Consider the following 24,973-nt stretch of genomic DNA (forward strand, 5'->3'; position numbering starts at 1 on the left):
TTGGAGAGTGGATTTTATTTGGGTTTGAATAGTGACCATTGAGGTTTCAGTGAAGAGAGAAATCTTAGATGAGCCTGTAGAAGTTATGAATTTCTCTATAGAGCCTCCTGGTGATTTAGAAACCATTTAGTTTGTTTTCTTGACTTGTGGAAAATATGTTAATATTTTTCCTTGCTGTGTCAGCTGTGCATGAAAGGGGATTGTGCAAGCTCCTCAGAGGTTTCTGAGTGAGATGCCTTGGGGTCTGGACTGGATAGAACCAAGACCCCAAACCACTAGGTTTGAAGGTTCAATCACTTGGTCACACATGACAGTGACTTCTTCATTAGTAATGCAGATACTGCAATCATGTTAGGAACCAACATTTAGAAAGAATGTTTCCCAGGGCACACAGTATCTACTGGGACACATAGTCAGATGCTTCAGTCACCACAGAGCACTGACAGTCTCAGAAGCAACATCAGGAGATGGGGGAGTACCTCGGAAAGGACGCGATCAGTGTCCGTGTCCGTGTCCTGCACTTACCATTGTCTTTTTCACATACACCTCTTGACCTCGGGACAATCCAAAATCTGCTATTTTTGCCACATAGTTTTCACCAACTAAAATGTTTCTGGCAGCCAGATCCCTGTGGATAAACTGAAATTTTTGAAAACATTATGTATTTTCAGCCTAATGAAAGCCCCAGGGCTGAAAAGTTTGGGGAATAGGAAAGAAAACCATAGTATACAAAAGGATTTTAAAAAGTCACAATCCAGTTCCCTTAAAGTTCCCCTCCAAAATTCCCTGGTAATGGATTCTGCCAAATGACACACCACATCTTGGCAGAAGAATTTCAGAAAACGAACAAATAAAAAACACAGGCTGTTAAATCCTCCAGCTGTAATGTAGGGTGTCTCTGTTATTACACATTATTTAGAGGCAAACTAGGCTAAGAGAGCTTAAGGCACCTCGCTACATACTATGAAAATTATAAAATTTTCATAATATGAAATCAGATAGAAGAAAATTATAAATTTTTCATAATTATGAAAATTGCTAGATAAACATATTGTCAGTATTAATTTTTATTTAAATAGATGGACTATTCACAAAGAGATTAAAATGAGGGAGATTTTAAGAAGGAGTTAAAGAAGAGAGGTTGACAGACCCTACAAACGTATTGAAACAGACTTTAGAGGGAACTCCACAGGAAAGATATCCAAAGCGAAGTCCTCCAGACAAACCTGTTTTTGGCTCAAGTAGTCCATGCCCCGGGCCACGTCGGCAGCGAAGTGGAGGAGCTGCTGGGAGGACAGTGTGGACGCAGTGCTATTGGCAATGGCAAATGCTGGGTCCGTCTCCAGCACACGGCTCTTGCGCAGAAAGTCCAGAAGGTTTCCATGGGGCGCGTACTCAATGGCCAGGTACAAGTAGCCTGTAGGGAAGGAAGAGAGCATCGACTCATCAGCGGCCCTGAACAGCTGTGACATTTAAGAGATGTGCTGTGGAAATTGCCTATAAACTCCATTTTGTCTAAAAAACACATCTAGCAGCACCACCCAGGGAGCACTGGGGATAGGAGGAAGACAGGTGACAGACACCCTCCTACAATACTCAAAAGGGGCCAGGCTGGAATGCTTGGTTTTGCTCCTTCCCACCCCCCTCGCCATTCCTACCAAATGTGCACTCACACAGAGGGCTTCCTGAAATGCTTTTACCCACTCAGTAATAACAGTAGAGTGAGTCAAAACACGCTTTTCCAGATCTCAGACACGTTCTTCACATCACCTTTTCATTTGCATTCCATTTTGATCAAGGAGCTTAGTAATACGAGCCAGGCATGTTATTCTAGTCTGCCTCTAGCTATTCCTGAGGTTGTTATTATTTTTCAACAATTAAATATCCATGTGGAAGGAGCCACAACAGGTAACTTTCTCTCCTGCCTTCTATTCCTCCTCAAAATCCATACTAAGTCACCATATTGCTGATTGGGTCTCTGGCCACCAGAGGTTAGTTTCAAAGATTGCATTTTGCTTCAAGAAACCAGAAAACTCAAGCTTTTAGGAAAAAATAAAACAAGAGTTCCTAGAAAAACTTGTGGTTCATTGTCACTTTTTTGTTCCAAATCATTTCTCTCTTTTTTTTTTTTAATAAAACGTTATTTGTCCAGTTTTGTTACTTTTGTTTTCTTGGAATTTTTAAAAAATAAATTATCCCGTTGCAAAAATTTTTTTACAGGGCATTTACTTGCTAAAAACATTGACATTTATACCTAGTAAAATGTAAAGTTATTTTACTGTTTTTTTTTTTAAAACAACAATTTTTTGGGCAAACCATGTTTTTAAAATGATGTATGAATTAGAACTTGAAGCCCAGTGCAGTGGCTCACACTTGTAATCCTGGCACTCTGGGAGGCCAAGGCAGACGGATTGCTTGAGCCCAGGAGTTTGAGACCAGCTTAGGTAGTATATTGAGACCTAAGCTCTACAAAAAATAAAAATAAAATAAAAATCAGCCAAGCATGGTGGTGCATCCCTGTAGTCCCAACTGCTTGGGAGTACTTAGGCTGAAGTGGGAAGACTGCTTGAGCCCAGGGATGGGGAGGTTGCAGTGGGCTGACATCGTGCTACTGCACTCTAGACTGGGCAATAGAGTGAGACCCTATCTCAAAAAAAAAAAAAAAAAAAAAAAAAAAAGAAAGCTTGAAAGATCTTCTAAGAAATTGAAATTCTAGCAAAAAAAGAAAACTAATATTGAAACCTATTGCACTATAATGAAAGTTAGACCTAAATTATGGTATACATGTGCTTTCTCACATCTTTACTGAATTATTTTAAAATAATTTAAATATGTATTTATTAATAAAGATAAATAAAGGTAAATAATTTACCTTAAATACATATATACACATATATTCATATATATACACATATATATTCATATATGTATCCTCATATATATACACATATATTCATATATACACATATATATTCATATATATATACACATACATATATTCATATATATACATTCATATATATATATATATATATTTTTTAAACCGAGTCTCTCTCTATCGCCCGGGCTGAAGTACAGTGGTGCAATCTCGGCTCACTGCAACCTCCGCCTCCCAGGTTCAAGCAATTCTCCTGCCTCAGCCTCCCAAGTAGCTGGGACTACAGGCGTGCGCCACTACGCCCAGTTAATTTTTGTATTTTTAGTAGAGACAGGGTTTCACCATGTTGGTTGGCCAGGATGGTCTCAACATCTTGACCTTGTGATCTGCCTGCCTCGGCCTCCCAAAGTGCTGGGATTTTAGGTGTGAGCCACCATGCCCGGCCTTTCTTAAAATTTTAAGAGCCAACTATGTGCTAATATGATGACAAAGCAAAATTTGAAGGGATATATTTTTGTTGTTGCAGTTTTTTTTCCCACCAAGGAAGCCGCATTAATATCGTGGTTTATTCTCTCCCAGAAGACCAACTGCAACCAGATGAAGTAAAAGTAACCTCAAGATTTTATTGTCCTCAGAATAAAACAAAAGATGGAACTTAGAACTGGATCAACGGGCCATTTCTCTTCTTATCTCCTCCTAGTGCAAAGTGCCTGGATCCCTTAAGAGCCAGCATTCTCTTAGATCTGCAGTGGGGTCAACACTAAAGCCTCAGCACAGTCTTCTTTGTAGTTTTAGCCTTTTTCCAGAAAACTGGTTTAGTCTGTCCACCACGGCCATTTGGCTTCCTGTCATAACACCACTTTCCCTGGGCATCCAGAGAATCCTTGCCCTTTTGTACGGTGTCATTTGTAGGGTTTGTACAGAAAGTCAGGTGGGTTTTAAGAACACTCACCATGTTTGTGGGAGTGCTATCGGCAAGGACAGCAGGGTGTGTGTGTGTGTGGTATGTGTGTGTGTGTAACTTTCATTTGTACTCCTGTGCCATGCTGATTACTGTTTTCAGGAAGTAGCTCAAAAAATAAATGTCATTACTTCATTATTTAACCTAAGGGACATGATCTGGCTTTCAGAATTATACCCTTATTGGATCATAGAATGATAAATTGTTTGAAGCACCAGTATTTTTAGTTTAATAAATTGAGGAAATGGAAGTAGTCTCTTTTCTATTGTTGGTGTTTGTGCTGCAAAGTCAACAAGAGGCTGTCAAGTTTGTAAATAATTACTGCATGGAGCTTTTTGTGGGAGCAAACTTTTCCATGAGAAATGAAGTTTAAGCAGAGATTCAGAACTACAAGGCCACGCAGCATGCAGAGGTAAACCCATAGAAGATTTTTGTTGTTACCTACTCACTCACCAGTAATTACATGCATTACAATAGAAAGTACTCAACAAACATTTGAATTAATAACATAAATTTAACTTTAAATGCATGTGCAACAGAGGATAGTTGTAAAGCTCCATTGTAATTGTACATGAAAGCATTCTGGATAAAAACAAAGCACTATCGCATGAAAGCTTCTTATAATTATTTTTAAAATCCAACCATTATTAGTTTTCATATTACAGTAGATTACTGGCATTCATGGCTTTTAACATTCAGAATACCAATTCCCTGGGTTTCCAGGAAAAATGTAAAGGTAGGCAATTAAGAAGCTGATGGTGGGGGCTCCCCTACTATAATAGTAGTGGTAGTGAAGAAAACCTCTGCATGGCCAAGGATGGGGCAGGTAGGAGCCACGAATACCTTTGGGCAGTAATGGCTGAACCACATCAGAGGTTAAATAGTCCAGCCTCGGCACCTCCCTCCAAAAACAAGGCAAACCACAGCACAATCTATAAATGGGACTAGACAGACATTCAGATAGAAGATGCAACTTTAAAAAAAAAAAAAGGCAACATTCTTAAGATCACTATCTTTCCTTATATCCATATGGAATTTGTCTGTTTTATAAAAACTCTGGCAGGAAGGACAGGAAAAGAGCATCTTACCTCGATGTTCACATGCTCCTAAGAGGTTGATGATGTTTGGATGGTGTCCAAGTTTACAAAGAACTTCCAGTTCTCCTGCAAAATCCCTGTGATCATCTTTGGAGGCATATTCTGGAAAGAAAGTCAAGGGTTGTGATTCTTCTTTGTTACACCTTTTCAGAATCAGCTGTCCCGTCCTGCCCGCTAAGAACCTTCAGATACTCTCAGTCACTATCAACTGTATACAACCAAAGGTATTACTCTAAAGTAGAGTCGCTCGGCCTTGGCGCTACTGACACTGGGCTGATAATTCCTTTGCAGGGGCCTGTCCTGTGCATGGTAAGATGTTTTGCAGCCATCCTGGCCTCTACTAACTAGATGCCAATAGCCAATCAAAAACGTATCCAGATATGGCCAAATGCCCCCATGGGCAAAATCACCCCTGGATGAGAACCACTACTCTAAAGTTTTCTTGTTGAAGCTCCCAGATCCTCAGGTAAATGACTTGGTAGAGGTGGAGCTGTATCATCTTTTAGATTTTAGCTCTTCCAGCTAAATCTACCATCCAGAGACAACTGAGGAATAGAACCAAAGCTTCCATGAAACATCACCAATAATGCATGCCTCTTTACTCACTACTTGTAACTTATTTTTTACAAACCAGTCTCAATCTGGTTGATTGAGCTAAACAAATCAAATCCAAATGGTATCTTATGGTAGTTGCATGGGAATCAGGAAACTGAGTTGCATCTGCTTCTATTCTTTTTGCCTTGTCTCTCCACTAGCACTTTAACCAGAGGGAGAACCCAGCAGGCACCAGAATAAAGACAAGGCTATTGGTTGGTGCATAAACTGATCAGTCTTGAGTCAGGGACAATGAGCTATTACTGCTTTAAAAAAAAAACACACACACACACACATTGGGTGGCAAGGGTAGGAGTGAGGTGCTGATGGCCATAAACATGGCTGCTCATGCTTAGAAACTGTGACAATCATCTCATGAGGGGCTAATGGTACTCATAAGTCAAGTGCTCTGTTCATACGACAGAAGCCTCACGGAGGGTCAATATCTTGGGAATATTTTTTTAAAGAAGTTCTTTACAGTGAGGTTGTCCACTTCAGTAACTGCCCTTCTTTGGATGCACTGCTTTGCCTGCAGGATTTATCTGCCCTGGTGCCTCATTAAGCTATTTTCCCTCTTCACATGGGCACAAGATAGAAAATCAGGCTCACAATAGATCCCAATAAAAACTGCCTTCATAAGATTCTACACCCTTCTCCTCTCACTATCCTCACTGCTCCCCAAAACTCCCTGTGACTAAAGCAGCAAAACAGAAAAGGGATTTCTGGCTGTTTTGCAAGTAGTTTGTATTGTTTTTAAAGAAACATATTGCTGTTTCTAATCATAGATAATATTTTGTTTTGTTAGTCTTCTTAACAATGCAGAAAGCAGAGATGATTTAATAAGATTTAGAGGTAATTCATAGATTCAATAGTGTGGTCCCAAAAAAAAGAAAAATCTGCCAGCATCCTTAGAGAGCTCTTAAGATGGAGCTGCACAATGATAATAGTTCATCATATTCTCTGCTTTAATGCACCACATTCCAAGCCTGTATTCTGTAAAATCAATAGTGCAGCCTCACAGTCAAGTCTTACACAAACTGCTCTTTCACACAGAAGAGAAAACAGCTAGTTAATTTGCCAGTGAACTAGTCATTCTGCTTTCTCTGAAGATATTATCAAATATTATTAGATGGGTAGGTACCAAACAGTCTTGAGATGAACAAAGCTGGAAAAGAGTTAGTTCTTATGACCTTAAATCTGTGGTTTTCTCTGCAAACTTGAGTGTACAGAGGAACCATTGAGAAAGCCACTTAAGAACACAGATTTTCATCTGCTACCCAAGAAACTCAGATGTAGTCAAACAAGGAGTAGAAAAAACCCAAGCGAATGCATTTCTAACAGTGTACCCAGGAACTTATATACAGTTAACCTATGAAGACTGTGGTTTGCAAAATGTGGTCCCCAAACCCACAAGATAGCATCACTGGAAAACTAATGAAAAATGCAGATTCTCTGGCCCTGCCCTAGACTGAGTCAGAAATTGTGGGGTAGGGCCCAATAGCCTGTTTTTAAACAAACCTTCCAGGTGATTCTGATGCACACTCAATTGTGAGAAGCACTGCTTTAAGAGAAACAACGATGCTCCCCAAAAGTTAGCTATATATGACCAAGAATCTATAGTATCACATCCCAATGAATCAAGACAGTGATGTTTAAATGGCTCCTGCCTTTGTATTGATATCCTGACTATCACAGGCTCAACTTCAAAGGAAGCATAATCTTCAGTTGCAAATAACAGCTATGTCTGATACCATGCCAATTTTTTATAAGAACATAGAGGAAAGAATCAGCAGGAAATCAAGTTTTCTCCACACCCTCATGCAATGCTGACTCTATCTGGTCAACCACTGACCTTTCATTCTTTTGATGGCAGCATCCATCCGTAACCCATCCTTCTTGATGCGCGCCTTAAGAACTTGGCCAAAATTGCCCTCCCCAATCACATCTTGAAATTTGATATCATTCCAGTCAAGCACTGGATAAATTGTAGGATCTGGGTTGTTTTTGACCTTCCTGTTTAGGGCCAGAGTTCCTGAGTTGAACTGCACAGCTGGTTCTTCCCTCTGGAAAAATAATTATTTCATCATTTTGTGTCAGGATTTTTCATAATTCTAAGGGGCATAATGTCTTCTGGTTGGCATCCACACCAGATGAAAAAAGAAATAGTATATTTAATTCTAGACTGGAAAGGGAAATAGGTTTTCATCACACAGGCCTGCCCTGATAAACCAGCTGCCCACAGGGCTGCACGGGCACAATTCTGGGCCTCCCCAGAAAAGCTTGTTGATTAGCAATGTCTGTAAAGGGTGACGGAGGAAGGAGTAACAGTACATATGCCATGTGTTTGCCATCCTTGCGTTAGTTGTACGTGAGTTCCCTACAGTGCTGTGAAATGAGCAAGTGTTCAGTTCTGGTTTGGAAACTAACTTCGAGAGCCTATGTGGGGCAGCCACAGGATGTGCCTCAGTGAGAGCTTTCTTAGCGTTATCTTGTTCCTACTCTATTTTTAGTGCACACTCTTTCTCTCTTGTAGTAAGGCTTAGAATCTCTAAGTCCACTCTGGCCACAGGATGACTGAAGCTTAGAGCCAAACCCAACACAGTATCTCTTTCTCCTGAATTCAAATAGCTGCTGGTGCTACCATGAAAAAGCACCGGTATTTTGACAGGCTCCAGCACTCCCAACCCCCTTGCTGGCTCTTCCTCTCCAGTGACAGCCTGAGTTGAGCCAGCTCTGGCACGGAGTCAGATAGTGAAATTCCTCTTGTCCTCCATGGAAGGGAAACTTGGGGACTCATGCACCTGGGGTACATCTCATTTGAATCAGTGCACTCAATGCATTATATACAGAATTGATAAAGTCTGGTTCAAATTAATTTTTACATGGCCTGAACCCACAAACTAGATACATTTTCAGGCTTTAGTATACCAAAAGAACTCAAATAAGATGGCTCTTAGTAAAGTGTGATTTTATAGGCCTTTGCTACTGGTTAGAATTCCTAGATTAAAAAAAAAAAAATGAGGCAGTACCAAGTGCCAGGAACTCTGACTTCAGACTGAGGGTACACAGGAATGGAAGACACACATAGGTATATATAATTCTTATACATATGAGGGGTGATAAGATTGAGGGACTTATTAGAAAGAAATGGGAACTGGAAATAGGCAAATGTGGGGAAAACTTGTCTAATATAATATGTCATAACCTATCTCACTGAGGTCTGGTTACCCTCTGTCCTTCCTTACCAAAAATGTTCAATTTATTCTATTGCAAGATATCATCTCTGGGGACTTATTACTAGGATGACCATACGTCTCATTTCAGCAGGCAGGGGCAGACCTAGTTTCCTGCATAATTTACTAAGAGCACCCTTTTCACTCTTAAAATTGTTCTGGTTTGGATAAGAAATTATACAGTCATACTTTTTATCTCCCATTTCATAATGAAAGCCAAAGAGAAGATGAGGCTTGCTTAAGGGAAATATTTACTTTATAAGTAAATTTCCCGGTCCATATCTTTAAAGTGAAGGTTCTGCCTGTACTTGGACTTGCCCTTATTAGCTAGTAGGAAGATGAGACACTACCACGTTTTGGAAGGCTTGGGCCATTCTCCTTTGCACATTTGCCCTCTTCAATTGCAATATGATCAGAAAGGCCAACAGCACAGTCAGGCAGGTCATTCCAGCAGAGCCAAGGATGGCTATAAGCAGCATCTTCCCCCCTCCGAGGTCCGCTGGTGCTGTGCAGGAAGACAGAGGTGAAGCAGGTAGTTTAGTTTACATAGAGAAACAGACCCACACCGTATGTGGGAGAAGACGCAGTGTAATGGGAACTTAACAGCAGCCCTAACCCTGCCACCTAACCACTACATGACCTCGGGCTACTCATTTATATTCCAAACTCAGTGGAGATGAGTCTGACTCACAGGGTTGTAATAAGATTTACAAAAAAAAAAAAAAAAAAAAGCAAAAGTGCTGTTACAATTAGCAATATGCTAATCATTAGTTGTCACTTGTTCAACTTTTATTTCCAAGTAGAATCCCAAGCAGATGAACAATGTTGAATAATGGGGAGAATTACTACAGGTATAACTTTGAGAGAGTGACTAAACTTCCCTAAACCTCAATTTCCCCACCTAGAAATGCTTTAAAGTTCAATGATGCTAAGAGCTTAGAGTTCATCAGATATTTTGTTTTGTTTTTCTTGTTTTAAAGAGTTAATGAACAAAACCTAATGATACCCAATAGAAGGAGAGAGAGGGAGGGAAGAAGACAGGAAAAGACAGAGGAAAAATTAAATTTAGGGCTCAAGTCAAAATAAACTATTAAAGACTATGGTCTATTTCTTTTCCTTATTTAAATTTAAATAAAATTAAACTCGATATATTTTTATTAGCAATAGCACACAGAACATGATCCCGTCTTCTTAAAAGTATCCCTCTCTTCTCATTTATCTTTTCTTCTATCTCTATGTATGTACAGATACAGAGATGTCTAGAATGGTGAGAAACTTTTGGTTTTGTCTTGTTTTAAATTTTTTCTCTTGGTATTTTATGTACAGCTTGAATTTAGGAAGCTACATTTTGCCAAAACACAAGTAATTACAAAAATGGGGCATTCACTAAGAGTGTGACCTGAAAACCATGATTTTCTGTATTTGGCAGACTCTTCATTCCTTGAACATTTCAAAAATGTTCCAAAGAATCAGCACTGTTAAAGCGACTTGTTTGATTTTGTTTCTTAAGGTCTAGGTAATCCTCCAAGAGAAACAAGAAGTTTTCAGATTTAGTTATAGTATTTTCTTTAAAAACAGACTGTAACCCAAATCATAAATTTTCAAAACTTGCCTCTAACGTGCCTCCATCTACATTCTCTGGCACACATTGTACACAACACAGAGAGCCGGGAGGTGCCGCTGCACAGAGTTGAAGTCAATCCTCCTGCTGCAGCTCCACCCACATGGGACCCTTGTTCACTTAATTACACTCAACAGACTTTATCAATCACAAATGGTGGGAACAGTATGGCATCCTGAGAGGATCTCTATCTAGCTCAAAGCACGTACTCTTTCTGGGGTTGGGGTTAGTGGTGGACATGGAGACCTAATAACCTGCATCAGTAAAGTAGAAGACTCAGAATTGCACAGTGTCATCCAAGCTAAAAAAGGAGTGTTTGAGGAAGAATGGAGCATGGTTCTTGGAGCCTCCTACTGGAGCTCTTGCATAGCCTGCCTTCTGTAAGCAGCTCCCACATTCTTCTTTCTCCTAGGAATTAAAATTCATATTCCTCAGAGCTTTCTTCTTAGATTGCTGGATGGGGTATGCTGATAGACTGATCTATTCTAAGGTTTAACAATAGAAAACGGACCAACAGGGATCCTTCTCAGAGGCATTTTGATATTAAGGACCTCTCTGTAAATGCCTGTCCATGCAACCACCAACCTTTCACAGGCTTTCATCTCACAGGCCTGTCCTGATAAACCAGCTGCCTATAGGGCTGCATGGTAATCCTATGTAAATACCGGTCCATTCAACCAACCTTGAGATTCTGGGAGGGTCACCAGTTCATGAGAAAAGGCTGGGTTGCTTGACCCTATGTTGTTCTCTGCAAAAATGTCCACCTGGTATGCTGTTTCAGGCTCTAGGCCCTTGAGCTGATACTGAGTGATGGTGGCATTCTTTATCTTCACATCAATGTGCTGGTCTTCATTCTTGCCTTGAACCTTGTAACGGATAGTAATAGAAGAAATAGAATAGCCATCCAATATTGTCCAAGAAATCACAGCCGAGGAGTGTGTGATGTTGGAAATCTTGATGTTTTCTGGTTGAGGAGGAAGAACTAGAAATCAAAAAGAAAAAAGATTCACTTAAGATATACTACCATGTCTTAGATCATTATGCTTTTGAGATAGAGTTCATGTCAGCTCATGAAAGGCAAACAGGTGTTTTCTCAGATAGTATCCCAATCAATTGATAGTGGCTACTGGACTCCATGCAGACTTGAAAGAGTGGCACAGAAAAAGAAATGGCAACACATATCATCTATTTGTCATCTTGACACTAAATGAAGGCCTTAGAAATTCTGTTATTCCACAAACCTGTACTTACTATTCTTGATGCTGGGAAGAATGGAAAGCTTCTGAGGGCTGGCATTTATATAGTGCTTACAATATGGCAGGCATTGATCTAGGCTCTTGTATATATTAACTCACTTCCTCTTCATAGCAATCTTTCTGTAAGTGCTGAGGTCTGGAGAGATTAAGTGACTTAGCCATGGTGACACTACTGTTAAGTAGAAGAAACAAGATTCAACTCCTGGCAGTCTGGCTCTGTAGTCCATAGTCTTAGTGTCATGTGGTCTGTCCTTGCCCTAAATTTACGGAGCAGCAGGCAGGTCAGTGTATACATGAGAAAATGTGCTAATAACTTTTAGTAGACAAAGTATTATAGGGATTTGGGGAAAAGTGGAATCACATTCCATTCAGGGACACAGGCAGGATGAGAAAGAGATGCCTTGAGGTTTTCCACATGTAAAGATGACAGGCACCGCAGCATCACTACATTCTCACTCAAACTCTAAAGGGCACAGGCTAGAAGGGAAGTTCGTGACCTGATAAAGGCTAAGCCTATTTGATCCAGGAAAAGAATGGATTCGAGCTCTTGTCCATAATAGTAACTGTACCTTACATTTATGAGGCATGCTTCCACATGCAGACACTCTCTTGACTTGTGTAACCACACAGTACTGAGATTTTTATGATCCACATTTTAGAGATGAGAAAACTGAGACTTCAAAAGTTTAAGGGGTTTGTACTCGTCCCAGTAGACGAACAGTAGACATAGTCTGTTTCATTCCATACACCATTGTTTTTCCACATGAAAGTTACTGCTTATAAACAAATCAGAACCTTTGAGAAGTATCTCAAGGTACATCCTTTCTATTTTAAATTTCTTCTTTTCATTATGTTGACTCCCCCTTGTTACTCTTTAGGGGACTGTGGCAATTTACGAGAATTAGGTATTGGATTTAGAACCTTCCAAATCTGATTGTTATGTTCTATGTCTAGCTGATGGTACAGTATCCAAAAATCACAGTTAATCAACAGTATGTCTTAACTTTCTTTACATCCAGTACCAAGTCTTTTGTATATTTTTATAAAAATATACAATAGCCTTTCTTCCCACAGGAGATTGAAGGGGTAATAGAAATACCAACATTTTCAGATTACTATGATCGCATAGTTAGTATTTGTATAGTTGTGGCTCAAAAAATTCAACTTCGTAAACCAGTGGTCTTCTAAGCCTGTCACAAAAAGCAGCAGTGTCTTTTAGATGCTTGTTAGAAAAATAATGAATATAATTTTTGTGCCAGCTAAAAATCATAAATTTGCATCTACCAACTTATCCATTTTATGCCTGAAAGGAGCCACTCTTAGGGATAGCTCAATAAACCTTCGATTTAAATTCAGTGGGTCTGGACCCAGCAATCTACATTTTAGCAGGTTCTCTGGGTGACTCTACAATAGATTCTAAAATGCTTTAGGAAACACTAATCAGACCTTAAACAATTTAGAAATGGGATATCACTACTTAAAGAACCTCTAGAAGCATAGTTCCTTTGAAGCAGTGGGTCGCCCATCCCAAGAGACAAGTAGAAGACATTTGTAGCATGGTGGGGGGAAAAATAGAACTAAAATGTGGATTAGAATCCTAATCCCCATGCCGTACTAGTTCCATAATTTTGGGCAAGTCACTTACCCTCCTCTGTGCCTCAGGCTCCTCATCTGTTAACTGTGATAATCATTCTTACTCTACCTTCCTCAAAAAGTCATTGTAAGGGTCAAATACTCCCCATGTAAATGTTTTCCAACAGGAAAACATAACACACATATATTATTTTTAACATATGATTGGGGTGATACGCCAAATCTAATTCACTCCACTTCTTACCCCTGGACCAGATGGAATTGCTAGGCTGGAAACCAACACAAACTTTATAACTGGAAGTATTAATTTTACTTATGAACATACATGATCAGCCAATGACAACACAGCATATTAACAAATATTTTCATGTAAAAATGAGATGTTCTCATTCACATCCTGCTTCCTTGGATTTCCTGACCCTGTAGGGATCAACTCCTACCCTGCCAATCTCACATCCCTACTACCACCACCAGCATTGACCCTCCATCAAACTTCATACAATCATCCAAGGCAAGTTGACTCCCAGTGACTATTAACTAGTTTTTGTTTAATCCTATAAATATGATAATGATAGTGTGATTTTGAGATTGTATCATTCTAATGAGGATGAAACTTATGTAGTTTAGGTGAGCGAGCACCTAAGATAATTTTGAAATAGGAAATAGTGATTCATCCCACAGTTACTGACATTTCACAAGTCTATAGTTAATATGCTGGAAATGGTACAGGAACAAACAGATCAATGGAAGGGAACAGAACATCCAGAAATAGATGCAAAATGAATATGAGAACCTGGCATATGATACAGAAAACATTGCAACTCACCATGGGGACTACTCAATACGTGGCATTGGGACCACTGACATGCCATATGTGAATAAATAAGATTAAAATAAAAATATTAAAATATACTATACCCCAAAATAACATTCTTATATCTTAAAGACCTAAATACACAAAACAACACTAGAACTACTAGGAAAAACACAGAGAATATGTTTATGACCTTGGGATAGGAGATAATTCCAAAATGCAAAAAGTATAAATCACACAGGCAAATACTGACAGGTCCAACTGCATCAAAATGTCAAGTGTCTGTGGGTTAAAAGCCACCACAAACAAGGTTACAATAAAGGGATTAGGAGAATATATTTGCAATACATATAACAAAGTATTTAGATTACACAAATAATTTTTACTAATCAGTAAGAAAGACAACCTATTCCAAATGAGCAAAGGATATCAAAAAGTATATCAAAAAAGAGGACATCCAGTATATCAATAAGTATATAAAAAAAGAGGACAATTAACATAAAAAGATGCTCACCTTTGCTAGCTATCAAGGAAATCAAAATTGAAATTAACAATGAGGCACCATATTTTGCTTTTGAGATACGCAAAGTAAAAAGGTGTGACACTATCGAGTGATATAGGGAAAGGATATAGACATAGAGATGGGTATTAAGGAAAATGGCACTGTCATACACTCCTGAATATAGTACACACTGACTAACCACTTTAGAGGGAAATAGCCCATGAGTTCCACCACCGGACTTGTTCCTAGAAAAACTCTCACACCTGTCTATGCACATGGAGACATGCATAAGAATGGGCATTGCATTTTGTTCATGATAGTAAAAAATGAAAAAACCTACATCTCCCTCTAAAAGGGAGAGGATGAATGACAAGATACATTCATAAGATAGAATATTATACAGAAGTTAAAATTACATGCATCAAAGCTACATAAACATGGATAGATAAAATTCATAATGTTCATTCAAAAAATGAAGAATGATATGTATGCATGTGTACACTTTCAGAGATATTAAAATTATAGAACACTGGGCTTGGCACAGTGGCTCATGCCTGTAATTCCAGCACTTTGGGAGGCGAAGGCGGGAGGATTGCTTGAGCCCAGGAGTTCCAGACCAGCCTAGGCAACATAGGGAGATCCCATCGCTACAAAAAAATTTTAAAAAAATAGTCAGGTGTGGTGGCGTGTGCCTGTGGCCCCAGCTACTCAGGAGGCTGAGGTGGGAGGATTGCTTGGGCCCAGGAAGCCAAGGCTGCAGAAGCCATAATGGCACCACTGCTCACCAGCCTGGGCAACAGAGCAAGACCTTGTCTCAAAAAATATATATATACAACATTAAATGAAAATATACTTAACAAACTCATAATTTTGGTTGTCTCTTGGGAGAGGGGAATAGAAATGGAATAGGGATAACAGTTGCAGGAGATACTGATACACCTGTAGTGGGTTATTACATAAGTCAACAACAAATGCTGAAAGCAAATATGACAAAATGTTAACAGTTGTTAATTCTGGATGGTAGGAATGTGATTGTTCGTTGTGTTACTCTTAGCATGATTCTGCACCTTGGACATTTCACAGAATTAAACATTATATATGAAGAATCCCTACACACTGACAAAACAATTCAGACTTTCATAAGTCACTGATGCAATAAAAGAGTAGCCGAAGAAACACTGAGCCAGCTTCCACACCTGTTCCTGAGGAAGTGGAGAACCAGCTGCAAAGACAGCCTCAGACTCTGAGAGCTGGCAAGAGACCACATAATCTCCCATCCAAGCCTGACCCTGCTTGGCTTCCAGGATCAATGAGATCCAGCATGTTCAGGGTGGTAAGGCCATAGACCACATGATCCTGACTTCAGTGGTAGTTGTGTGTGGCCAAGAAATAGTTTACCTTTCCAAGGGTTCCAAATGCACACAGTTCTAATTTCAGTGAATCAAAATAAAACTCTCTGCTTAGTAATGAATAGACTTTCAATACTACAAAGAAACCCAAGAAATTCCCATTAATTTAAAATGACCAATCTGAAATAGAGAAAAGCCTGAAATGCAAGATGCTTTGGAAAAAAAGTGATTTTATTACTCCTAGATAAATCTTTTAACTTTTAAAATTACCTGTTTTCAAGGGGTTTCAAGCAAAGTTATTTGGTTTTTATGATTAGGAAAGACCCATCTGGAATTAACTGACATCTGTGTACATGTAGATATATGATAGTTCTTCAAAACTACCCCATAAATGGTTCAGCAAGCCCTAGAAAACCTTCTTCTTGTTACTAATTTACTAAATAAACGACTGCACACCAAGGGAAGGTAAATTTTAGCACAGACCTGAATTATTGCAAATCCAAATATATGTTATATGTTGCAAGTTATTAAAATGATTAGGTTGGGGGCACTAATTAGCCTTCTCTCACAACTAACTTTCTTTCATAATTTCCAATAGTCTTGAAGTGATGTTAGCTAAGTCCGCATGGTGGTAGCCCTTATTGCTCAGATGAGGCTGGAGCAGCATGAATTACTTACTGTCACTAAGGGTCCAAGCAGTAAGATCTTCACTCCATTCCCCCTGGGCCTTGGTGTTGACTCTAGCTCGGACCACGTACTGTTCCCTGGGATGTAAGTTGTTAAGTAGCACTGAAGTCAAGTTGCCTGGAACTTTAATATTCTGCTGATCACTTTTTTGCACAGACCTTCTCTCCACTTCAACATAAAAGTCATCTTCCGAGCTTGGAAATATTGGTTGCCAGGTCAAATTTAGAGTGGTCTGACTTTTAGGCAGGAGATTTAGACCTCTTGGAGGAGGGAGTCCTAGGAGAATCCAGAAAAATCATTATTTTTATATATGGCTGATATAGTTTGGATTAGTGTCCCCACCCAAATCTCATATTGAAATGTAATCCCCTGTGTTGGAGGTGGGGCCTGGTGGAAGGTGATTGGTTGATGAGCGTGACTTCCCATGAATGATTTAGCACCATCCCCCTTGGTGCTGTCCTCCTGATACCGAGTGAGTTCTGATGAAATCTGGTCATTTGAAAGTATGTAACAGGCCCCAGTGTGTGATGTTCCCCTTCCTGTTTCCATATGTTCTCATTGTTCAATTGTCGGGGGAGGGGGGAGGGATAGCATTAGGAGATATACCTAAAGTTAAATGACGAGTTAATGGGTGCAGCACACCAACATGGCACATGTATACATATGTAACAAACCTGCACGTTGTGCACATGTACCCTAAAACTTAAAGTATAATAAAAATAAAAAAAATAAACAGGAGCTTTGTCAGAAAATAAAATGTTAAATAATTTCCATGGAAAAATAAATAAATTATGAAACAGTAAAAAAAAAAAAAAAAAAAAAAGTGTATAGCACCACCCTCCTCACTCTTCTGCTCCTGCTTTCAGCATGTAAAGTGCCTGCTCCCACTTTGCCTTCTGCCATGAGTAAAAGCTCCCTCAGGCCTCCCCAAAAGCAGATGCTTCCTATACAGCATGCAGAACCATGAGCCAATGGTTACTGTTTTTACTGTTTGGTTTGGTAAAAAGCCAAACCTCTTTTCTTCTAAATTACCCAGTCTCAGGTATTTCTTTATAGCAATGCAAGTACAGACTAATACAAGGGTGGAGGCAATGACAGCGCTAAAGGGCACCTTTTAAGAGTAACCTTGGCTTCTAGAATAAGATACAACGTCATAAGCTATCAAAGAAACACAAGCAAGTGGCCCATATGATACTTTTTTTCCTACCAAAATGATTCATTACATTATTTATAATAGCAAACAACTGGAAGAAACCTAAACACTCAAAATAGGAAACTGCTTTAATAAATTATGATATAGCCATTCAGTGGAAAAACAGATAACTAGGAAAAGTATGAAAGCCCAATAAAAAAACTTCAAGTACAAGTAGGCATGGTAAAAGTTATGTCTACAATGGTGAAGGATAGGAAGGAAACTGATAAAAATCAAAACAGTAGATTTGCCAAGGTTATGGGATTATGGGCGAGTATTTACCGTTTCTGTTACCATTTTCAGCAATACGTTGTAAAGCAATTTAGGGGTTGCTTCCCCTTAGCAAGAATTTCAGAAATCATATAGCTGTGGTGGCAGGGCCAGGCCTATTCCTGCTCTGATCACATCAAGGTATCCACTATGACTACATGATGCCTGGCCATAATCACCCACAGGAGCCTGGGCTACCAAGACATCACTGAATAGAAACAATATGGGTTTTAAAATCAGAGAGACAGGAACATGCCACTTTACTTTTGCAAGCTTGGGCAAATTCATAATCTCTCCAAGTTCACCTGTAAAATAAAATTAAAATATCCATCTTCCAGACTCAGGAGTAATAAGTGAGACAATGGATGTGAAAATGCTTGGAAGGTGTTAGGGGCTCTTTTAACATTGGTTCCCTCCCTCCCTTCCTTCTTTCAAGATGTCTTATGTCACTGGACAAAGGAGGAAATAGTGTGTTTTCAGTTAATAATAGTAAATTGATTTTTAAATTCCAGATATGAAGTCCTTCCAAAATGTAGGATAGAGATCCTCTAATTCATGCATTCTCAGTAGGGACACAATCACTCCTACGGGGCAAAAAAATTTGTTCTTAGTGTATGAGAAAATTTCAGATTACTACAATTGTTTACAAAGGACCATAACACAGAAACAGATATAGAGCATATCTGTGGTATTAAAATTTCACGGGAGGCAGGATCTACTAGGACAAACGTATCTGAAACAGCTCACTGGGGATGAGCAATACATTTTTTTTTTAAAGGTTGAGAAACACTGCTCTTACTCTTGGTTCGAGGTGAGAGGAAGGGTCTGTTTCCATCTACTGGGAATTAAGTCCCACCAGCCTGATTCTGACTACCCTCGGACTACTGAGAACCAGCAGCTAGGCGTGTATTTTCTTGGCATTATGCAAAAGGTCTGATGGCCCTTTCTCTGTAACCTTTGCAAATGGAGAGAGGTGATGCCATCTCCTCTTGTTAACCTCTGAAGTTTAACCTCCAAAATAGCCACCCAGAGTGGTTTAGGCAGGTTTGCCATGACAAAGGAGAATGGGGAGTTGATATTTTGGAGAATACATTTACACCTCCTAATCCTGTGCCTGGTACAGAAGAGTAACTCAATAAATAGTCATTTCCCCTTTTCCCTCCCTTTAGGAACAGATTACCCCATACACCTCCCTGTCTGCCCCTTTCTGCAATATGTTCAGAAAGTGTTCTCTTCCTTCCCCTCCTGGACTCCCTGGCCTTCACCATCTCAATCAACACACATAAACAATGCAACTGCCAGATGAAATGAAAAGCAAACATCAGCAAAATTCAAATGATGGGAAAAGAAGAACCTTCAATAACCCCCTTCCCACCTCCCCCTGAGAACTACTTTGAAATATTCTGAGAGACCTCCTGGCTGGAACGTATTCTGAGGGCTGAAGACAGTGCAGTGTGGGGCTGTGAAGTGTTTTATGTTCTGTTCCATAAATACTTTCCATCTGAGTCAGTTTATGATCTTCCCCTTTTGACTCACCAACAGTGACTTGAGAGAGGATTAATTACCATTTGCCTTTTAGCAGTAACATGATGACATATCAGGGATCCCTTGGGTCATGGTTGTAGAGGTCCCTTTTTCCTCTCTATATAGTTTCTGGGTTTATTTTTTATATTCACAACCAGGTGGGTCCCCAAGAAGCCATTTCTTACTTGTGTGTAATGCTTCTATAAGCCTCAGAGTAGCTTTTGAGTCTCATTTGGTTCTTTAAGGATGCTGCTAGTAACATAAAAACTAGGTGGGTGGTGTGAAGGAAGGATGTTTCTGTTAAGGGTGCACAATCTCTGCAGAAGAAAAGTGGATGTTCTTCCTGGTTTTTTCACTCAATCATAACATATCCTTCTACTTTTAGTAAACGGAGTAAAACACAGGCAAATATGTGAACTGGGATAATAAGCTGGTGCCTTTGGGATTCTAGGTAGAAATAATAATTGGAGAAACAAAAGGATATGGAGCCTGGACTGGGAGTGGTGGCTCATCCCTGTAATCCTAACACTTTGAGAGGCCAAGCCTGGGGGACTGCTTGAGGCAGGAGTTTAAGACCAGCCTGGGCAACAAAGCAAGACCCCGTCTCTATAAAAAAATTTTTAAAAGTAGCCAGATGTGGTGGTGTGCCTGTAGTCCCAGCTACTCAGGAAGCTGAGGTGGGAGGATGACTTGAGCCCTGGAGACAGAGGCTGTAATGAGTGTTGATCAAAGCACTGCACTCGCCAGCCTGAGTGACAGAGCAAGATCCTGGCTATAAAAGAGAAAGATATGAAGCCTGGAGATTTAGTATGGTGAAGCATCTTACTGTTATTAAGTACTCTGAGTCTCTACTTTTCAATCTATAAAATAGGGAAGATGATAATTCTTACTTTCCTAGGTGATATGAATCAAATATACATGAAGTTGAAAGTATAAAGCACTGACCAAGAGATAGTAACAGAATGGTTATACACAGTGAACAATTCAAAGAACCAGGAATGGAACCTTACAAAAGATCACTCCAGTATTTCAACGGAGGGTACCTGGGTAACAGAAAGCTGGAGGTCAGGTTAGCATCAAGGAGGCTTCACAAAGCTATTTAACGCAATAGAAGGCCAGTCAATACCAAACACCACTGATAAATCAAGAAATAATTTTACACATGTTATCTACAACATGTGGACCCAGGACCAGCAGCATCACTTGGGAACCTACTAGAAATGCAAATTATTGAACCCTGGCCCCATCCTCACCTCAAAACCATTGAATCAGAAACTCTGGGGATGAGGCCCAGAAATATCTTTTAACAAACTCTCTGAGTGATTCTCATGGACACTTAGGATTGAGAACCAGTGATTTAGAAAAGGGAGGTAAATATAAGAAATAGCTTAAGGAGATGAAAGTGGCTACCTATAGGAAGCAGGACTGGGAGGTGGAGGGTGGAGCAGGGGAATGCTGTTCTTTAGATAAAAGCTTCTTATTCTATTTGATGTCATGACTCTGACCATGAATTACTTTGAAAACTTGGAAATTATTTTTGAAAATAAATAAACTGGGACTTCTAAAATATGCCTGTGGCAAGAGCCTGGTCTGGGCCCTTAAGATGGAAACAGGAAGCCAGTGATAAAATGCAGGAGCTGAAGCTCAGCACAGTTGCTGCTGTGTAAATCCGAGCTCCTAGGGGAGGCCCTGCCTTCCTGAAGGCTCATCTGCTTCCTTCTCTGTCCCTACAGAGTGCTGCAGACCTCCTCCCCCAGGGAGACAGACCAGGAGTCCAGCCCAAATAAAGGAACGGTTTGGCTTGAAGTTGCTAGCCTTCCTGTCACTTTCTCACCCATTCAAAAGCAAACTCCTGCCACCTCCATCCCCACCCACCCACTCACCCACCACCACCCTTCCTGGTCTTCCTTCCTCTTTCCCCTTCCTCCCCCTCCCACCCAGCTCGTGAATAAATGCCTGTTGGCTTCCACTGACCGATAGAAGCTGTTGTGAAGCGTCTCACAGGTCCAGGATGCCCTTCCCCACCCTCTCCACGACGGAGCAGTTGCACACAGAGTTCATATTCGGTCCGAGGTTCCAAATAGTTGAGTGTAACAATCTCATTTGTCACTGAGAAGAGAAAACGTCCAGGAAACTTAAGTTGGCATTCTCTTACATTCCTTAAGCCGGGGTTGTTGTTATTGTGATGTGAACTAATTTTAGGTTTTCAAAACTACGTCTTAGTGAAACAGAGAGGCAATTCCATCTTCAAGGCCTCATCCTTCCTAATATGAGGAAAACTAGGCTTTTGAAATGTTTCCAGGTTACAATGTACACATTAAAGTGTGTATTTCTGTGCCACTTACACATTTCTGCTCTGGTGCTTTTGTCTTTTCATTTGTAGAATAAAACCTCACAAATCTTCTATATGGAATACCAGCTTAGGGGAATACTCAATTAGAATAATTTAATTGCTACTGTTTTCAAGTATGTACACTGATTGCAATCAAGCTATCAAGAGAAAAAGATGCTTAGGAGGTTTGCTCAAAATGACCAGAAAACTGATTTGTAATGGTCATACTATTACAATGAAGCATTCTGAAGTCCTTGAAAATAGTACCCATAAACAAATGGTATCTGTCTCTTTTCTCCTTACCTATTTGCTTTAGTCAGCCTCTGTTTCTCCATGGATATTGCAAAGATAAATTTCTGCCTTATCATATGATAAATTCCTACTTGGTAAGAAAAAAACTGGGATGTGTTTAACAGTTCTTAGAAGACCACTTTGTGGATGTCCACTGGTAGAAAAAGGTGATGGATTATTACCACCATATGACAGCAAAAGACCTAGCCATTGATGTTGGAAACAGCAATTCAGAAAATCAGCCTGACATCCCTGGAATTCTGAATTTTGATAGAATCTACAATAGTATGTGAAGGACTCAGTAATAATACCATTTTATCCGGTCTACCCAGGTCAGCTAGTGTTATTCAGCCCAAAACCCTCCTCCTCTTCTCTTTTTTTTTTTCCATAGGTTTCTTAATTATCTCCAAATAGTGAATAGAGGGTCATTTTAATGAAATCATAGGCATAGTAAGACAAAGGTATGGGCGGAGGAGGACATGCTGCCTACAAGCATGTTAGTGGCAGGTCTTTTTACAGGATGATCCAATTGAAGCAGCATGGTCACTGATAATGCTCTTTGCTTTTTAAAATTGTGATTTTACATTATCATACAACAAATATAATTGTAATTTGTGTTTCAAAATAAATTCAACTGTTTTCATGAACTTTTGACATTTTGTCACATTTCGTTCAATTATTTTTTTCTTTCAGGAAGTTAGGAGAGGGGTCTGTAGCTCTCTTTGCCCGTCCTTGTCCTCCCCCGAGCCCATTCCAGTCTGCCACAGCCCAAACTTTGCAGGTTCAAATTCCTTTAAAAATCTCTCTGTGTTAAGAGTCTGCAGGACAGGGCAAGACATGAAATGAGAAAAGGAATAAACAACTCAATACAGCAGCAACAATCACCCCCAGGATTTAGGCAGATTAAGCCTCTCTGCCCTTCCAGCAGGCTCTGGACTTTCCTGCTACCGCATTCATGGCATAAACAAGTGTCTTTCCCCATGACCAGCCAAGATAGAATAACTAAAAACAGGACTGGAGATCCAGAAAGAAATATTGATATAGATAGTAACTCATGGTGTGAGCTGGTTCTGTGTTCCAGAGCACACAGTGACTTCAGAAAGTTAGCCCAGAGCTCAGAGGCCCCCTGCACTCTCTCTTAATGGAATCCTCTGCAACAGCCACCACCTTGGTGTAGAGGATTGAGGCAGGGAGAAGGGAATTTCTAGATTTGGAGAAAAATAATTCTCCTGGTGCCACATCCCCAGCTGGCGTCTATCCTGTCCAAAGCTTACCTTGAATATGTTGCCAAGCCTCATAGTGATTAACGGGTTTGTATAGAAGCTTCTTGGATTTGATTGGTCCATCCCCAAAGTAAGGCTCAGAGCTGATGTTGATGACAGCAAAGTTATGTCCAGTGTCAATGACGTTTGGGGCATTCAGGGGCTTTGGAAGAACTAAATACAATTTCAGAAGGCAGATTAGTCCTTCGGCTTTGAGGTTTTGTGATTGTTCTTAGGTAGAGGTAGAAGATGTGTTTTACATGTCCAACAAAGTCCTCTTAAAATTTTCTGCTCAGACTCAGTGAGATCACCTGCTCTCTAAGCTCTCTGCTTTGCTTTTGCTTCCCCAACCCATTGTCCTCAAAGTGCTTCCTTAAAATAAATGTGCCCCTTTGCTCAAGACCCTTCAGTGGATTCTCATCACATGTAGGATAAAACCAAAAATTCATACCATGACCAGCCAGGCCTTGAGTGATTAAGCCCCTGCCCACTCTCCAGCCTCCTCTTCCCCTCACCTAGTACCCTCCAGTCCCACTGACCTTTCACTTCATCCAACTAACAAAGCACGAACCTCCTTTCTTTAGACTGATTGCGGATGTCTCTCTCCTGCAAGGAATGCTCCACCTCCCATTATTCTCCCAGTTAATTCTTAGCTCTCATGTGAATATTTCACAGGCGGCTATCGTAGAAACTGAATTAAGGTATTGTATACTTTCACAGAACCTCTACTTTTCCTTCATCGTGATTTTTAGGGTTTATTACTCTTTGTAGTATGATTATTTGATTATTTGATTATTTGATATTGGTCTTTCTTCTAGATCATAACTCATTCTCTCTCTATATATATATATATATATCTCTCTTTCAGCCAAACAACACAAATTTATTATAGTTCTAGAAGTCAGAAGTCAGACATGGGTCTCACTGTGCTAAAATTAAGGCATTAGCCAGGCTGTGTTCCTTTCTGGAGGCTTAGGAGATAATCTGTTTCCTTGTTCTTTCTAGCTTCGAGAGACCGCCTACATTCCTTGGCTCAAGGCTCCTTCCTATCCCTTCAAAGTCCACAACATCAGGCCTCTCTGATCCTTCTTTGACCACCACATCTCTGACTATTGTCAGGAAAGTTTCTCTACTCTTAATGACTCAAAGGATTGGAGTGGGTCCACTCAGATAATCTAAAACAATCTCCTCATCTCAAAGACCACGTATTCTCAATGGGGATGACAGCGCCCCACAAACAATGAAAATTGGTTCTTGGAGGATGCAAAAATTTTAGATATTACAATGGGTTGCAGCCCGCCAAAGAGGCATAGTACATAAAGAGATAGAAGGTACATCTGTGATAATAAAATTTCACAGATGATGAGGGAGAGTTCTGGAATACAATTTCTAAAAGAGCTCCTTAGTGGGTTAATAATAAAAAGGTTGTGAAACACCACACTACACTCTAAATTCCATTAGGGCAAAGACTGTGTAGTTTGTTCACCAGCACCGACCAGGTGGTGAATTATTGTTTG

At 39.9% G+C, this 24,973-nt stretch overlaps 1 protein-coding gene across 2 annotated transcripts in view; it reads right to left on the bottom strand.

Moving 5' to 3' along the window:
* The window catches only part of TEK (TEK receptor tyrosine kinase), a 122,296-nt gene that overhangs the window by 16,516 nt on the left and 80,807 nt on the right, over positions 1-24,973 (bottom strand). The window contains exons 10-18 of one of the 2 annotated variants that reach the window (XM_054502247.2): positions 23,469-23,630; positions 21,546-21,680; positions 16,577-16,861; positions 11,067-11,366; positions 9,117-9,268; positions 7,383-7,593; positions 4,928-5,038; positions 1,227-1,417; positions 526-639 (exon numbers count right to left, since the gene is read on the bottom strand). In XM_054502247.2, the coding sequence (XP_054358222.1) occupies positions 526-639; positions 1,227-1,417; positions 4,928-5,038; positions 7,383-7,593; positions 9,117-9,268; positions 11,067-11,366; positions 16,577-16,861; positions 21,546-21,680; positions 23,469-23,630 (1,661 nt within the window). Of the gene's footprint in view, positions 1-525; positions 640-1,226; positions 1,418-4,927; positions 5,039-7,382; positions 7,594-9,113; positions 9,269-11,066; positions 11,367-16,576; positions 16,862-21,545; positions 21,681-23,468; positions 23,631-24,973 lie in introns of both variants that reach the window. The other variant, XM_054502246.2, reaches the window with a different exon arrangement.

This window comes from Pongo pygmaeus, chromosome 13 (genome assembly GCF_028885625.2).
Source record: "Pongo pygmaeus isolate AG05252 chromosome 13, NHGRI_mPonPyg2-v2.0_pri, whole genome shotgun sequence".
NCBI classification, from domain to species: Eukaryota; Metazoa; Chordata; class Mammalia; order Primates; family Hominidae; genus Pongo; species Pongo pygmaeus.